The sequence below is a fragment of the Protopterus annectens genome, chromosome 13.part0 (assembly GCF_019279795.1).
Source record: "Protopterus annectens isolate FY-2018-M chromosome 13.part0, PAN1.0, whole genome shotgun sequence".
In the NCBI taxonomy this organism is placed as follows: Eukaryota; Metazoa; Chordata; order Ceratodontiformes; family Protopteridae; genus Protopterus; species Protopterus annectens.
Genome location: NC_056747.1, coordinates 628,610,775 through 628,628,921, shown reverse-complemented (window position 1 = coordinate 628,628,921; position 18,147 = coordinate 628,610,775). Strand labels below are relative to the sequence as shown.

Below are 18,147 nucleotides of genomic sequence, written 5' to 3'. Positions count from 1 at the left end.
TTGCAAAAAACAAATTTAAATACTTTAAATTCAATTCTTAAAAACATAAGTTTACCTGCAGCTATGTTGAAAGTATACTGAATAGAAAATCTAAGAAAAAATTATATAAATGCATATTGCTATGAATAATACATAATTAAAGCTTGGCAGACCTGAGTTTTAACAAGGGAACCAAGGAAATGCTGTCATTGAATCCTGGAGGTTTATTAGCACATAGGTATTACATTTCCTTTCTCCATATCCCACCATTCTAATATCATGCCACAAACACACATTTGTATTAGTGCATTCATCACAGTACAGAAAGACGCATGTCAGTGTGCATCCTTGTTTTATCTATTAACTATTTTTCACCCCCATCCATTTACTATAACATTTTCGCAAAGGATTTTTCATAATGCATTCTTATTGCATCCACTGCTTTTGCCCCAATCCTATATGCCTTAATATCTTCCATATTGCCTCATAGCTCACCCTAGCAGACCGTTTTGATACATCATGTTACTAACCTTGCCGCTTTTTCTTTCAAAATCCTATTTACCAGTTTTGCTGTTGCCAACATTTTTCGTATCTTTTTTCCTTTTATACCACCCCCATCCAGTATAGCTTCATCCAATACTTTCTTCATCTTTGTTTGCATTGTTTTCATAAAATATGATCATATGTATTTCATGGTTATTGATCACCACTTTTGATATTTTCATCTTATTTTTCGTTATAAGTGTAATCACAACACCACATATCTGTTTTATTCCTTTCTGTAACCACTCACCCAGTGTTTTAACAAATGTTTTTTTTTTAATTTTCTTCCATTCCTTTATTTCTTTTAGTCCATCCAGTTGGATTATTCCCTTTCCTCCTTTGCAGTTTCCTCCAATTCTTCTGTTTTAATTTTCCTCTTCTAAATGTTTCTTAACATTTCCAGATATTCTTTTTCACCTTACATTTTTCCCATTCCACTTCTTTTTCATATATTTTGCTTAACATTTTTCAATCACCTCCATAATTCCTTCCCGTTTGTATTTTGAATTACATTTTTCTTCTAATATTGAATATATTTTCCTTCTCTTCTTTTAACTTTCCATAAAAAGGTGAAACTTCATATTTTTACTTTTTAAAAATATTTGGTCTCTTATTTTGTCTGTTTTTTACAGTTCTTTTTCTGCTTCTCTTTTTCTGTCACTATATTGTCTCATCTCTATTCAGACCTTCTCATAGTTCATCTTATTAGATTTACATTCTGTTCTCAACTTCTAAAAATACAGTAAACTCTCTGTTAACAGGCACCCATGGGGATTGGTAGATGCCGGATAACTGTAGTTAGTGGTTGCTTGACAGTTACTATTAAAAATAGGCCTGAATAATACTGTACCCTATACTATTTGTTTGGTTTGACTTGTTCTTAGGTTGGGGAGAGATGGAATTTATTTCCTATCTTCCTTTTTACAACTCTAAAAATGTAAAGTATGTTTCTGCGGGGGTTGGGAAACAAAGTGCAATGCATGAAAATTGTACTGTATGTCTTCGATTGCTTATTCTGGTTGTTTGAATTCCAGTTAACTGAGAGTTTGCTGTATTTTAATAGTTTTGCTTGTACAACACTCGTCAATTTGTCCAGTTTTCATAGCGCACTCTCATTGTCCTATGTTATTTCCTTAATTTCATCATTTTAGCCTTTTTGCTAACCTCAACAGCTCACCTTTTTATTCCTTTTCTTTTATAATCTTTTTCATCTCCAGTTATTACCCATGCTGTTGTACTGTCAACATTCTGTTATTTCCTCCCCTTACTTCACATCTTTTTGACTATATTACATACATTTGTTTTCAGTTTAAAAATTCATCTAAATGCATTTTATTAACTTTTTCATTATTTTAGTACAGTTCATTATTTTTGTCTTTCCTTCCTTAAGTTACTGTCCTACCATAATTATTGACATATTTGTCATTCCTTACCTGTTTCTTTCTTCAAACATATTTTTCCTTTCAGACATATTAGTGCATGTACGTATCACTGCTAGTCTGATACATGTTTTCCTTCTTGTATCACGTATTACTGACCTCCCAGGTGCTGCTACTGTAACATCTAATTTTCATCTTTGCATTTCTTATCAGAATCCCTGTCCCTGAACATGTCTGTCTTCCCACTGACCATAATCCTCTTTCTTCATATTGCCAAAACTGTTTCTTTGTATACAGGGTTCAACAATCATAGCACATCCATACTTAATCACACCTTTCAGTCACCAATGAACTCTTGATATTATTTTGTGTACTATTTACATTTAATGCCAGTATTCCCATATCACTTTCCTTTCTTTGTATCTTTTTACTTTGAGATTTTGACCTGTCTTCTCCTAACCCTCCCCAACTGATTTTTCATAATTTTATTCTTCCCCATCTCTAAATCCCTCTTCTTTGTCAAACTTACATTTTAGTTTGTATGCCTGTTTCATTAACTTCATCCTTTTCTAGTATTGTCTACATTTACTTTACTTTTTTTCCCAGTACTTCCTTCTTTACAAATATCTTGTACTATTTTCAACTAATTGCTCCTCTGCTGTACTAATTTCTTCATTTTTCCCTATTTTGTTTGAACAAATTTCAGTCAAACAAGAAATGTCCACTCTCATTACATTTTCTGTATAGTGGTTTATAATATCTGGCAGTATGATACATCTCCCACATTGTCTGTGCCTTCTTGCACCAGGTATGTTGTTTCTCCATAGACAAAAAAGTTTTAGGTTGTCCCCAGTATTTAACAGTGCCCTTTTTCGATTTAACAATATTGTGTTTAATAAATGCTGCATCTTTTCTTCACTCATATTCAGTGTTGTCCATAATTCCTACCCTCCCATCCAAACATTTCTTTCATCATACATTTTCTTAACATTATAGAAAAAAAGTTTTTTACTCTTATTCTTCTATAGCTGATGCTCTGAATGTGTATTTAATTTTCTTTTTAATTGCACACTTAAATTCTGGAACAGAATTCTTTCCATGGTGACCGCATGCTTTTTTTTCTGATTAATTCATAAAATATTATCTGTAATGTCACTCCTGTTAATGACTTCATTGCTTTTTTTGTTCTGATTTTTACCACTGACTGTTTTCTCTGCACATTTAGTCCTTCAGAGTTCCTCTGCAGGCCGGTCGGCTTCCCTCTCCCTGCATGCTTGTTCTTCTTCCCTAACTCATAATTTCAACCTAAGTCTTCATAGTTCAGTGTTGATATCAATTCCTCTCAACCTTTTTGCAGGTGTATGTCCTTAAACCTGACTTTTCCACCAGATGAACTTAGCACCCAGCTTTATACCATTAATTCCAGTATTTGCTTCTCTCTCCCAGTTTTTTTACCAACATTTTCAAAAAATGTCTTGTCCTGTAGCATTTATTCTACCATCATATGCCAGTTAGCCTCATCTCTATACTGTGTCTCAATTCCTGAATTAAATCTCTTAACAATTGCATTTCAAATCCTTCATTATCAAAACTGATCACAACTGCCTGTGCCATCTCTTTACAAGACTCCACAGGCCCAGCAGCATTTTCATCTCAATCATTACTGGTATCTTTTGCCATGTTAGAAGTGTCTGAGCCTAGTTGCAGCCATGTGCCATCTAGTGGTTCAGTCGTTTGAGTCGAGAATTTCCCAGGTACTGTGGCCAAATTTCACTTGGGCAGTATGAATATCATTTTGGGTCCCTCATGAAAAGAGGCTACTTGGGACTTGTGGTCAACAAAGCATGACGTGGCAAGAGAAGGAGCAGATTTTAGTGTAGTTTTGGTGGTTTAGTAAAAGAATAATGGTTGATGGAAGACCTGTATTCATGGATCATGGTTTCTCAGCCTGCCATGCAGCAACAGATGGAGTTTTCAGTTCCAACACAATAGTGTTGATGGCTTAAATAAGGTACAAGTTGTCATTTTCATTTTTTTCAAAGTATCTTCTGCAGTAAGTATGCAGTTGTTAACCTCAGCTAAGTTGGCGATGGACATGCTGCAGGAGTTGCCACAATCACTGGTGTGTACAAAGAATCTGATAATGGAACAAGTTAAAGAAAAGGAAAAGCAAGGGGAAGGTGAGGCAGTTGTATGCATATTCGGGGGCATACTGCTGGAAGAGGGCAGTTGCTTAGCCACTTGAGTGATCATGAAATTACAGGAAAATATTGGTTAAGGTGGTGTGATGATGGAGAGGTAACATTGTGGAGACTGTGTACTTAAATATTTTTTGAAACTTCCCAAGAATTAAACTAGAGGTTGTTTAAAAAAAAGTTTACTTAATGCCAATTTCTGTTGTACTTATTCGGGCCGCTCTCACCATCTGTCCCTTCACCACTGCTTTTTTTTGTTTAAATGGGTGAAAGCTGGTGTAATGTAATAGTGTGTTAGAGTAAGTGGGCTTACTTTTAACACTAGCCATGTAACCCGCCTGCTCAAAGTCCTTTTCAATCACCACATCCAAGTAGGGCATAATATCCCTGCTGCTAGTATGAGTAAATTGCAAAAAAATCCGTGCTACCATTAATGTACTGCAAGAATTGTTCCAAATGTTCCTCATCTTCCTTCCATATAATAAACAAATCGTCCAGGTAACACAGGTATATCTTAATACTATCCCTATATTCCTGCCCGAAAATTATGTGGTACTCCCATTGTAACATAACCACATTTGCCAGGAAAGAACCCACTGATGACCACATGGCCACCCCCTCTTTTTGCCTGTACGTCTTTCCTTCGAAGTATATAAAATTGTTACACAGAATGGTTTCTAACATTTCCAGGCATATATTTATTTCGCCCTGAACAATCCCCTTCCTACTAAGGTAATCCTGTACGGAGTCCAAGGCTACCCCATGCAGTATCACTGTGTGCAAGTCACGTACATCAATTGTGACTAGTAAATCATTTACTGCAAACTCTACATTGTTTAATTTAGCCAAGAAATCCCACGAGTTTCGGCATAAATGTTGTTCATCTTCTAATAAAAATGCATATTTCTTGACAATAAAATGTGATAATGGTATAGTGATTGGAGTCCCTCCCATCCACAATAGGTCTAAATGGTAGATTGTTAATGGAGTTGTGCACCTTAGGTACCCCGAACATAGTGGGTGTTCGAGGGGCCACAACTGAGAGTTATTTAAATTCTTTCATACTAATATGCTGTTCAATAAACATATCCCTGAGTTGCGTTCTAATTAGTGTGTATGCTTTATTGAGCTCTGACAGACTGGATTGTTCATAAGCCTGACCTGCCAAAATTTAAAAAATACGTTCATTGTAGTCCTTTACAAACATTACAAACAATCCCACCCTCCCTTGCCTGTTTGCATTGCCCTTAGACCAGATTCATACAGCAAGTTAAATAATCCCTTAATGTTATTTTCCATTGCATCAGCACTGTGTGTATTTTTGAAGTGCTTCCCAAACATTAAACGAAAATCAATTTCACAACATTTTTCAAATTGTGACAGTAAGGGATGCAGTGGGGGTTGTACAAACTGCTAATTCTAAACGTCATTAGAAAATTCTTTATCTTCAAAAAGAATGTTAAAGTTCAACTTTCAAACAAAAACTTTTAAGTCCACAATTACTTCATGGAGGGAGATTTAAACAGTTCTGTTTGGATTTTTAAATGTACCTGCTTATACTTTTAAGGATTAAAGCTGTTTTTTAGAAAAAAACTTTTGGTTGGACTTCTCATTCTTCGTGGTGCTGTGGATTGTGTTTTTTTTTGCTGGCTTGTTTGCTGGGTCTGCCTTTTTTTTTTAACAAAGATTGAAACAATAGTAATTTCATGAACTTTAAGCATACTTTGACCTATGATGGGAATGGGGTCCATTCCTGATATTAGAAACCCAAAAGACTTGGAAAATTAAACCAAAGGGCTGGCATTCAGGGTGGTCATGTTATTGACACTGTTCTTTATTCATTATTTCATGACTAATTACCTTATTATATTGGGAATCCTGTTTTTCATGAAGTTCTGTTAAAACTGTTTCTTAGTGAAAAGTATTTTAAAATGTTATGTTAATCATCAGCTACTCTTGAAGATTCTCAGACTATTACAACAATTCATCAGAACTAACTAGATGCTAAACAAACAGGAACTTGAGAAATAAAAATATAGAAATGTTTAATGTTAAGAGCTTTCATTCCTCCTGTCTGGTATGTTACATTGACAAAACTGAGAAGCAGTTGAAAATTAGGATATATCAACTTGTATGTGCTATGAAGAGGCAGGACAGAATGAATGTTTTATTTAAACACAGTTCAGTTTGTTTGGGTTTTAAGAAGTCTGTATTTTTCATTTTGGAATGGTACCAGTTTATTAGGGGGTGGGAATTGGTCAGCAGATTTAGAAGCAAGGGAATTGCATGGCAGTTGCCTTTAAATGCAAATAAGTCTCCAGGGATTAAGGAAGTTATTTCTAATATCAGTTTGTTACAAAAAGGGGGCAAAAATTAGAGCCTATAAGGCAATATAAAGTTCTATGATAATGTATTGCAAATTTTTTTACAGATTATACAGTGTAGTTGTCTTAAGGTGAAATAATTTATTTTTAGTGTTTTTATAATATTTTATGATGTACAATGAAATGCATGTATGTTTGGTTTTAAATGTGTTTTGGGGTTGTTAGTAAAGGATTGAAGGAGGGTTATATGGGTTTGGAAGGTACTTCATTGTTGAAGGATATAGTTTGTAGGATGTTTTGATGAAGTTCCAGTCATAGGAATGAAAGTGTTTTAAACATTTCTATATTTTTATTTCTTAAGTTCCTGTTTGTTTTGCATCCAGTCAGTTTTGATGAATTGTGATTGTGTTATAGGAATCCACTGAAAGGTTCTCAGACTATAAGTAAATCTATTGTGGTGATTGTCAGGCATAGGTGAACATTCTTCAGTAGGGACAAAATGGCATGTGACTTGTGTTGCTAATGAATTTGTGCTACTGTTGATTACTTTTAACTAGTAGAATTTGAACTGTATACCAGATTATATTTATATTCTTATACAAGAAAGTCTATTGAACACGCATGTTTGGGTGGGTATAATGTGAATATTACCATTTGTTTAACATTTTTTCTTCACAGCACTATCTGTGTTTTCCAGTGACCACGTTTCGACCAGTATAAAAGTGCCATCAGCTCAGTCCTTCAGTTTGTCTAAAATCAAGTGTTCTTAATAAAAAGACTGAAAGCCCTTGAAAAGGTGTTCATATGTGCCTTGCCACCCACTGTGCTGAAAATTAAAAATGTTCTTAAAAAGTAGCTTATGAAGAAGCATTCAGTGGCACCTTGCTGCTGTTCTATCTGTATCTAAAATGCAGTGAACAAAATCTTGCAGGTCCTGAAGTAGTGTTCAGAGGTGCTTTCCTTGCCATGTTTGTCTGTACTGCGGTGCTCGGCTGCACATTTGCATAAACATCTAGCCTCCCATCAGTATCAAGTGATAGAGGTTTAGCTACTAATGGTCCAGATGTGCTCCATCATCTTGATGTACTCCATCTGCAGTGTGGCAACTTCAAAAATGTACTGAAAAGTCACTGCTGTTCTTTTAAGCAGTTAGCAGCCACGGACAGAGCTGTAGTTAATGTCCATCCACTTTCTTCCTTTTCAGCTGGTTTGTAATTTTTTTCCTTCTTCAGGCCACATCTTGGATTGTTGTCTGTTGGATTTAGAAGGCTGTGGAGTCTTCAGGGTTGTTTAACCCCTTTTGTTTTCTGGTGCTTCTTTCTGGCTGTGTCATTTTTTTGTTTCTAGTGCTTCTTTCTGGCTGTCATAGTGGCATGCCTTCTTCCTTTCTTTCTGTTCTTTCATGATTTGCCCTGCTGTCTTAATGTGCATCTTTTATTTTATTCGCGCTGCGTTTTTAGTGTTCGTCTTTTCCTAAAGTTGATCATCTTGATTCTTGGAAGTTCATGCTTGGTTGTTTCCTGTGTACACTGCCATTTCTTCTCATTTTAGATGTCTACCACCAGTGCCTGTAACTTACTTTATTACTCTGGTCTTCTCCAGTTTCTTCACTTACCACTACATCTTTACTATGCCGAGCTGGCAAATGTGGTGGAAAATCTGAAAAACAGTGTTATGCTTAGAAATACTCTTGTCACCATTACTCTGCCTTTGGCCTTTCTCATTTATGGTCACCTTTCTTCTCTGTTAGTTTGTAACTTGTTACGAATGACACAAATTTATTTCAGATACAGTTGTTGTTGGTCAAAAGCTATGCCACCATTTAAAAAAAAATAGCACAACAGTATTTTTGTAGAGTTCCGATCCAGACCTCCACCCACTACATATATGGCCTTTTACATAATTGCATGGAAGCTGGACAGCTTGCTTGAAAGTAACAGGAGTGCAAGGTAAACCAAAATTCCAAGTTCCCTTATCACTCCTGTTGTCTTGCTACCTAATGGCATAGTCCAGGAACTTGTATTAGACTTGAAGTAAGGGAGCTTAATGAATGCCATGTCTTTTCTCAGAAATTAGAATGTAGAAAGTTTCTATTAGACAGAAGCTGAATACATTATTGGACCAACACTGCAAAGTAGAGAATAGCTGGAGTTCTGAGTGGTACAGGTGACAGTCTGTAATGTATGGTTCACAAGGTCCTTTGAGAGTGCTGGAAAAGAGCAGCTGCAATGGTATGTTATAAAGAAGCTAACAAGAAACGGTGGGCAGTTACAAGACTTATCAGTCTGACATAAGTGATCTTAAGGGATTATTTGTAATTTAATTGAAATATAGACTCTTTTCAAAGGAGCACTAAAGAAATTTAACTGTTTTACTTACTTTACTAAATGGACAGGGTGTTACATCTGAGTGGTACATCTGATGTTTGTTTTAGGTTTTAGCTGTTTCAGATAGGACAGATAGGACACCATGGTAACCCAACCAGGCAGTGTAATGGTGGGTAGTAAAATAATTTAGTGTGAATGAACAACTTGTTGGATGACAGGAGTCGGAAAAGGATATGTTAGCTGTAAGTGTGCTGTGAAGAAAGAAAAGTGAGTAAATAATGGAGGAGCTTAGCTTTAAAGAACCATGGTTAATTGTTTTACTGTTTGCATTATTAACTAGTGTGCATGACATGTGCAAGAAGGGAAGCCTTTAACTTTTTGGTTGAAAAGATGAATGGGGATCTGAAAAATCTGGGATACATTTGGGTTTCCTGGCTAGGCTTATAAAGTCCCAGTGGTCATTCGCCTAATGTACACCTATGAACTAGTTTAGTTTTTGTGATGTGATGCAGACAGTGAGTTATATTGGCATGTCATGCAAATTTAGTAGTGAATGGATAATAATTACAAACGAGAAAGGACTTTGAACAGTTAGACTGGAAGGCTAAGAAGGTCAATCAGCGTGAAAAAGGCACTGAGTTGTGGTACTAGTATAATTGGCTCACATAAGAAAGCATCAAGGCTTTAGGAGATGATGATGTGAAGCACTTTAATTGATACAAAAAGAGTGTGAATTCTTTCATCTTTGTAGTAGCTGAGGATATTGAGTGGAAAAAAGTTGTGGGGTTCAGGTCTTTGAAGATGAGAATTGTAGGGTTGACTAGAATTAAGGACACTGACTACATCTTCAGTAGAGTGGTTGAAAAAAGAAAACTAAGGCATATAAGAGAGTCCCACTGTAAATGTGGACATGTAGAGCTGTGATCTGTGATACCAGCAACCCAGATTTGATTGGTGGCCCAGATAAATGGGATCAGCAGAAGAGGTCAAAGAAAGTATGAACAGTAGATGGTTAACTCTGCTGTTTCTGAGATGGTTTGGCTTTTACAGTGCTTGGCTGGCATGAATGACAAGTGGAAAATCGGATTGATGTCTGTGGTGAGCATGTGTGGCTCTTGTGTTCATATGACTGCGTGTTGGATGCTGGAGGACTAGTGGGTAGAACTTAAAAAGCCCAGCCATGCAACATGATTGTACCAGGATGGATCTTTTACCTTTCATTTGACACTAGAGGTACTGTATAAAAAGCCTAGCAATGGATGGGCACTTGGTGCTTGAAATCAGCTGGAGGGATGAAGAGACACTAGCATTTTTGTAGCCAGAACTTGAGTAGCCCTTGTAGTCTTGGATGTCTTATGTTTTCTCTGTGAACTTGCTTCTCCATAGACAAGTTGACAGATGAAGTTTCATCTACCACAGCAGTATGGTAATTTTTCACTTTTGTAATCTTTGATAGAAGTTATCGTTTAACATTTGCTTCACAATGGTAGACCTCCCACCCCAGTGCATTCATGTATAGCTTTTGTCCTTTCTGCTGTGCTTCACTGACTGTGTCCTTTTCAGCACAAGAAATTTCCATGTTTTGCTGCTGTTTTGCAAATGACATTTCTCTTGTCTTACCAGCAGATGGAACTATTTCATTGCATATTATGATTTTGTCTAAATCCATTATTGAATTATCACTTGTGACATAGGCAAATCTACATTCATATAAAAGTTATCAAAGTATATTACCATGACAAACATTATACTTCACATATATTGCAAGAAACATATTTATTAAACCATCACTTACTACATAGGCAATCATACATTTATATAAATGGATTGTGTTTGTGTCGTTTGTTTTCTAGTTGCAAGCATTTTACATCACAAACCATGTGGACCCACTCCCAGTTGCAAACATTATACATCATTTATAATCTACCCAATTTTTCTGAACTCTTGTTTAGTTTACAGGTGAGTAATCAGGACCAAGTGGTCCTTTTTCAGGTAAGATGCATTAAACACTAGAACAAAACACAAGATATCACTTGCTACATGAGATCTTGAGCCATTCTGTTTGTCATGTTGTTATAGGGCATTTTTTTTTCAATAACAGTCAGTAATGGTTGTTAGTAATTGAGTAACGGCTATAATTGAGATCATTTTGGGATTCCAGCAAGATTAAGCAATTACAGAGTCACAGTTGCATTTAACTGCAATAAAGAGAAGTGATTAACTGTAACAATGAAGTGTGCTTCTCTCATATAAAGGTAGGCAAGATACTCCATATTTGAGGCCTGAGTTTGGAAATGTATGAGTTGTACAAGTGAGAGATGCAGAGGTTGGGTCTAATGACAGCTTGAAAAAGTTTCTTAGAGAAGGGCAGTGAACTGTGTGCACTAATTTATATATTAGTGGTAGTTAACTGGTTGACCTGAAGGGAAATGGGCAGATGGTGAACTTTTTTAGGAATATTTCCTGGACATAAAATTGCATATAAACTGAGGATCTGGCAGTAAATGTAATGCCGTATTGGAAGGTTAGTATAAGTGTACTTTTAATACTAAAAATGTGCCTTTTTTGGTAGGAGAATCCCACATCTTATAGCAGCTTTTTAGATTACCTTCAGTTGTATTAATTATGTCTGTAACATGTTCGATGAAAGTGAATGAAGAATATTACAGACACAAGTATCCAAAAAGATGGTCTGAATGAACTGTTCCATGTTCGTGGCTGGGTTCTTCTGATGTAAATGTTGATGAAGGGTGGTTGAGGCATAGTAGCAGGAGTAAAATGTAGTTCATTATGTGCATCACATAGCTGTGTTTTAATTTCAGGTTCTTTTCATTAATTTTACACTGGTTTGTTTCCCTTTTATGTTTTCCACAGTCTTTATCAAACATAGATGAAGTTGTGAATAAGATCAGACTGAAAATAAGGTAAGCGGCTTTATTTTTGTTTTCATTTTGTAGGTAATGAGTTGGGGAAGTAGACTTCTGTTTATGGACCATTTTTCAGCCATGACTGAAACCTTTACAGAAATAGCCCAGTTTTATACATAGACTATTAAACAGGTCATTCCACTAGCATATCTTTAGTGGGCGGTAGAAAAATTATTATAGAAAAATTATTATACCTGGAAAAAAAAAATCCTGCAAATCTTGGGAGAATATGCATACCTCCATGCAGTCTGTGATTGGAGGTTGGTACTGAACTCTGTTCTCAGTGGTTAGTTGTACTATCCACTCTGCTAACTATGGTAGCAGTTCCAGGTAACAGGAGGGCCTTGTCCTGGCAGACCTAAATTTAGCAGACTAGTGGTGAACCAGTTCTTGTGGTGTCACACCCTGGAAAAGAAGAAGCATTTTTCTTTTCTTCCCTGTGGCAAAAAATGGCTTCTGTTCTTTTCTGATCTTTATTAAACAAACAATGCATGTCTTGCTGAAAAGATTGATTTCTGTTTTGTTTCATTGAGGTGTTGGCTCTCTTAACACATAGGTTAGGTTTGAAATGCTAACTTGTCTTTTTTTGTATTTCCACAACTTTCCAGTTAATGTCTGCACTGTACTTAGATTAGGTGGCTTCTAGACTGGTGATGGATGAATGTAGTAAAACGTTGATTATTTGGGTCTGATTGGAGAACCTCTTCTGAAGTAAAATGCTGGATTGAACTTATTTACGACTAGAACACTGCTAATTGTGTCATTATTTAGCCTCTGTTATAAATGGGGGGCACAGTTTTAGAATTTAGGTCACCTGACAAGTCCCACTGTAGTAATGACTTTTATGTAGAAGACGCACTGAAGTACAAAATGCTTATCCATGGCCACAAGTAGGCAAATAATAACTCAGTGGATTCAATCATTGGGTTTAATTTGTTTCCCAACAGCCTGAAAAATTCCCCTCTGAAATACTGTGGAGAATGGCAGTCTTGTTCAAATACTGGTAACAGGAAAGCCATCTGCTTTTCCAAGCACATGATATCACCTAGGAATGTCACATGTCTGACTGGTGTTAGTTGGGATTTTTGTAGGTTTATGGTACTCTGAATCTCCGGACAAGATACCCAGATCAAGTTATTGGGTAGATATGGGTAGATGAGTATACCTTTTGTCCTGCAAAAAGCAATTACTAGAGCCAGGCATTTTGTAAAGACCCTAGATGCAGTATGCAAGACAAGGGGTAAGGATATAAACTGAAAATGCCCCACCCCCAGCCTTGAATAGTAGGAGTTGCCTGTCCCACTGAACAATTGTAACATGCAGGGAGGCATCCTTCAGGTATATGGTTACCCTTAAGACTCGTGGGAGGAGAAATGGTAGCAGTTGTTTTGCAAAGTCAACATTTTGCCTAGGATTGGTGTGCAAGAAGCCTTCTTTTCTTGGGAATGTGAAAAGTTTCGAAGAATCCTATTGCTTTGTCTTTATACCAGTTCCAAGAACCCCTGTGTCAGAAGTCTGTCCACCTGTTGAACACTAGGTCACTTGCTGGTTGAGAACTTGAGGAATCTTGATGATGTTAGAAACTGTAGGCTATCCTCTAATCTTTCAGCCTGCAGGGCTCACCTGTCCTGAGTAATGTCTTGTCATTGGTCTACAAAAAGGAATAACCTGCCTCCTATCTTCAATAGAAGGCAAGTAGGGAGGGAGTGAGGGGATGTGGGTGGGTGTTGGGATTTTTTCCACAGGGGAATGAGGTGCTGCAGAGAATCATAACTGCTCCCTGTAGGTGTTTTTAGCCTGATACTCAGCTGGTTTACCTCCAGAGCTTGCCACTTCTTATGGACTTTGAAAGTTTTCACTTTCTGTGGTTTTCCTTTGTAGTGTTTGTGAAGAGAAAGCAGACTGTTACTTGGGTAATAATTAACATTTCTTGGGGAGGGGGGTTGGAGACTGAAAAAGATTTCTGACTAGATGCATTGTTTTACTCTTCTCCTCCAGCTTTTTGAATCCATTTTCAGCAGAGATCCCAAAGAGAAGCTCCTTATCCAATAGGGCATCGGGGATCTCCAACTTCACATGTTCTGGAAGGAGTTGGCATATCTCCTCACTAAAGACGCTGAATAACTGCAGCATCTCTTTCCTAAGGTTCTTGTCCTGTACCCCCTCTGCCTTCTGCTTCAGTTGCTAGTTGAGAGACTATTGGTATTTGAGCATACAAAACTGGCAGCTGAAAGCCTTAATGCCTAAAGTAGCCAATGAGTAAGTTTTCATACCAAACAGACCAAGTATCCTACTCTTCCTGTCATTTGGGATGAGATTCATGGTTGCAGACCCACCAGATACCTTAATGGAATCCAGAGACACTAGATTCTTGAGAGGTGTTTGGGGTATTCACAGACACAATAGATGTGGTTTGGCTTCTTAGGAACAGGGGTGTGTGGAATCTGTCTGCAAAGAAGTTTCACAGAAGTCATCATCCAGAACTTCCAAGGACTGGATAGAAAACCAAGGTCAGGGGTCAAGCTGACTGTCTGTACCTAATCTGCGCTGGAGGGAATTCAGACTCCCAACTCAAAGCTTCCTTCACTCTGTAAAGGGTATTTCCAAAAGATCAGGCTGGAGAGAGGGGGTGTCTTCAAAATTAAATCTAGAAGTTGAACTGGTGAGAGCTGATCTACATATTTTAGCTTCTCTACCTCAAAGTCAAGAGAAATCTGAATACCCCTGTTGTGTTCACTTATTTACAGGTGTTGGCTGTATGGCTTTAATAAAATCCACAAAACCTTATGCCAGTCTGAAAGGATCTTGAGAAATGACTTGAGGATGTTTAGGCTCAGACCCTGTCACCTGTGGCTAGGCAAACCAACCAACAGCCACTTGGGCATTGTTATCAAACGTAAGAGATTAGGCACAAACCCTCATGTCACCTGGTGGATAGCCAGCTGGCTCACAGACAGGACCTATGAAGTTAGAATTGGGGAGCCCATCTCTACAAAAAGGTCAGTCACAAGTGGAGTACCTCATTGATCGGTTCTGGGACCACTCCTTTTTGGCATTTACTTCTCTGAAGTTGAGGCCAACATCAGTGGCCTCTGGCTAACTAAATTTGCAGATGATTGCAAATTAGGAGCTGTCATTGAATAGCCCACTGACACAAATGTTCTTCAGGAAGGGCAGTTACAGACAAACAAGTGGTGACAGAGCCACGGACTAAATCTAAATGCCAAGAAATGAATAATAGTATCCTTTGGGAAGTCATCCACACCTGATAACTATCATATTGGCAACACACCTGCTAAGAGTTGACCCAGTAGTCAGGGACTTGGGGACATATGGAGACAGTAATCTAGCCTTTGACCATCATTTGTCTACAGTAGTGAGGAAAATCATTGTTGTGCAACTTATAAACAAAGGTATGACATCTAGGTCCAAAGAAGTCATTGTTCCACTGGCTTTGGCATTCATCAGACCTATCATTGAGTACAATGTCCCCTTTGGTATGTACCTAACAAAGCATATCCAAAAATTGGAATGTCCACAGAGACCCCTCACTAAAAAATACAAGGTATAAGTAACATGGCCTATGCAGATTGCCTGAAGGTCGTATCCTTGTATTCTGTCTCCTACAGGCTGTTGAGAGGAGATCTATATCTTGCATACAAGACATTTTCAGACCCCACTCTGATGGACCTCTTGCATATCCACAAAACAAACAGCATCAGAATTACCCATTGTAAAGACTTAAACCTTGTCTGTGATATAAATAGGACCTGCTGGAGTGACAGGTATGTATCCCAGAGACTACCCCTGCTCTGTAACAGGTTCCCCATCCATGTGAAGCAGAGTTCCTCCCTAACCCAATTCAAGTGTAACTTGGACAGTTGAATGAGGAACAAGAAATTTATCCCTGGTTTGGCATCTACACCTATGTCTCTAATGGACACAGGTCAATGATTCACATCCCAAGACCCTGCTTACATTTATCAAGGGTACCAGAACCTGTCAAATATCCGGGATGCATGGCTAGGCTTAAAAAGGCCCTTGTGGTCATTAGCCTAGTAAACACCTATGAACCTGTAAGGTGTTTGTGGCTTGGGTCTTGTCTCTGGAGTGTAGAATAAAAGTCCTCAAGTCATGGAAGGGTGACCAAAACCTGAATCCAGTTCCCTTCAAACTGCTCTATGACAAAATATGATTGAATCTGTCCTTGGCCTCTGATACCAGCACTTATATGTCAGAGGGTGGGGCCTACACAGGAGTTCTGGATCTTGCTGATGACAACGTGATGTCAGCTTGTAAGGATATGATAGCAACTGGTGGCATGGCAGCCTCAAGAAGGCTTCTTCAGAACCCTCTGTTGAGCTAGTCACAGTATAATGGCGGATGGGTTGCAAAATAGCCTCATTTGTACTGGATGCCTTTTACCCGAGAGGGGCTGTTTGAAGCAGAAATAGTATAACTGGCATCCCTAATACTCTTTTTTTTCTCCAAGGTGTTTCTCCCTCTTTCTCTTGAAAAAGACTGAAGAGGGATGAGCGGACAACACTGCATGCCAAAGACAACCATGAGCTTTCTGCTTCAAGTACTTTTTAAGGTAATCATTTCTATGCTCTTTAGGTCTATTATTACAGTACACACATTGAGTACAATTGGGCAGATTGTGCTGCAGACCAAGGCAAAAAAGTAACTGAGAATATCGCTGTCAGAGTTTGCTTCCTACACCAAAAACTGTTGTTGACTTTATGCTGACATCTTTGATAATGATTACTAAAGAAAAGGATAATGATAGGAGTTCTCTAATTAAATTGAACAGGAAATTAAGGGGACTAATCAAGTCCTCCAAAGTCATTTACAAGGTCAGGATAGCCTCATAAGCTAAAGACAGCCACAAGGCCTTCTACAGCTATAGTCAAAACCTCAAAGGCAGCACACTTCATTGTGCCGAACTGGTGGTCAGTGATGCCACCTTCGCTGAGCACAGCAACATAGCAAATTTACAGGCTAACAAATTCAGCTCAGTCTTCACCCCCCCCCCCCAACTTCTTCACTGCCTTGCTCAATGAAATCCCTGCTAGCATAACCTCCCCCAGCTATTATCTGGGAATAGGTCCTTGTGGTGCTTACATAGGCCAAAAACACAGCTCACTGGGCCCCAGTAATGTCCCAAGATGCCTCCTAAGTAGCAGGAAAGATGACCTATCAGGACCACTTATGTCACTTTTCAACTCTTGGCCTCAAAATCAGGCTTTGTACCTCAAGAATGGAGGACTGCAATGGTTATCCCACTTCTCAAGGGTAGACTATCAACCGACCCCAAAAACGACAGATCTATTAGTTTGAATACTCTAATATGCAAAGCCGTGAAATAAATTATCTTGGAAATTATCAGCAAATACATGTCACTCTTCAGATACTGGACCCCAACCCAGTTTGGCTTTGTTAAGACAAGATCATGCCTACTAAACCTTGTGGGCTTCTTCGAGAAGGTCACTAAAGCAACTGATAAGGGGAAAATGATGCATACCACCTACATGTACCTGGCTAAGGTCTTTGTTACAATACTGCACTCTGGTATAGTTCATAAACTCACTGAGTTGGGACCCCTACATAACTTGAATTGCCAGATGGCTCATATGACCCAGGAAGTCAGGATTGGAGATATCACCTCCACTAAGAGATTGGTTACCAGTGTGGATACCTCAGGGCTCCGTGCTGGGACCACTGCTATTTCAGATCTACTTCTTGGAGGTAAAGGCTAAGGTCAGGAGCCTTTGGCTGACCCAACTGCAAAATGGGAGCCATCATAGATTCCCCCCATGACACACACATTTTACAAGACTGTCTAACACAGACAAATGACTGGTACCAAAGTCACAGACAAAAACACAATTCCAGGAAATGCATTATAGTGCCTTTTTGGAAAACTGCCACCCAGGCTAATAACGTCATTGATAAGACACAGCTAAAAGAGCTGACAAGTAGTCAGAGATCTGTGAACATATGTAGACAGTAATCTGGCCATTTATCAACATATGGCCAAGGTAGTAAGAAAATCATTCTGTGTCACCTAACTTATAAGTAAGGCATAGCATCCAAGTCCAAGAAGTCACAGTGCCGCATTCTATGGCCCTTATCAAGTCCATCATTGAGTATAATGCCCCCTTCAGCATATACCTGACAGAGACGTAAGCAGCAGTTGGAATGCCCGCAAAGGTTCCTTACCAGGAGAATCCAGGGTATAAACACCATTGTCCTATACAGATTGTGTTTAAACCCTACCTCTATACTCTCTCTCCTGCAGATTACTGAAAGGTGATGTGTACTTGGCATATAAGGTATCCTGAGAACCAGTTATTTCTATCCCTTTCATCTTTGTGTTTAAAAACCGATGTTTCACATTTTTTCCACTTGTATTACCTCAGCAAGAGCCTGCCTGGGTGTCCTGCAGAATCCTACAGCAGCAGAGAGAGAAA

General features: G+C 38.2%; 1 protein-coding gene across 1 annotated transcript in view; it reads left to right on the top strand.

The window, feature by feature from the left end:
* Positions 1-18,147, top strand: part of VPS53 (VPS53 subunit of GARP complex) — a 1,983,995-nt gene that overhangs the window by 25,974 nt on the left and 1,939,874 nt on the right. The window contains exon 3 of the mRNA XM_044054290.1: positions 11,622-11,671. Within this exon, the coding sequence (XP_043910225.1) occupies positions 11,622-11,671 (50 nt within the window). The remainder of the gene's footprint in view (positions 1-11,621; positions 11,672-18,147) is intronic.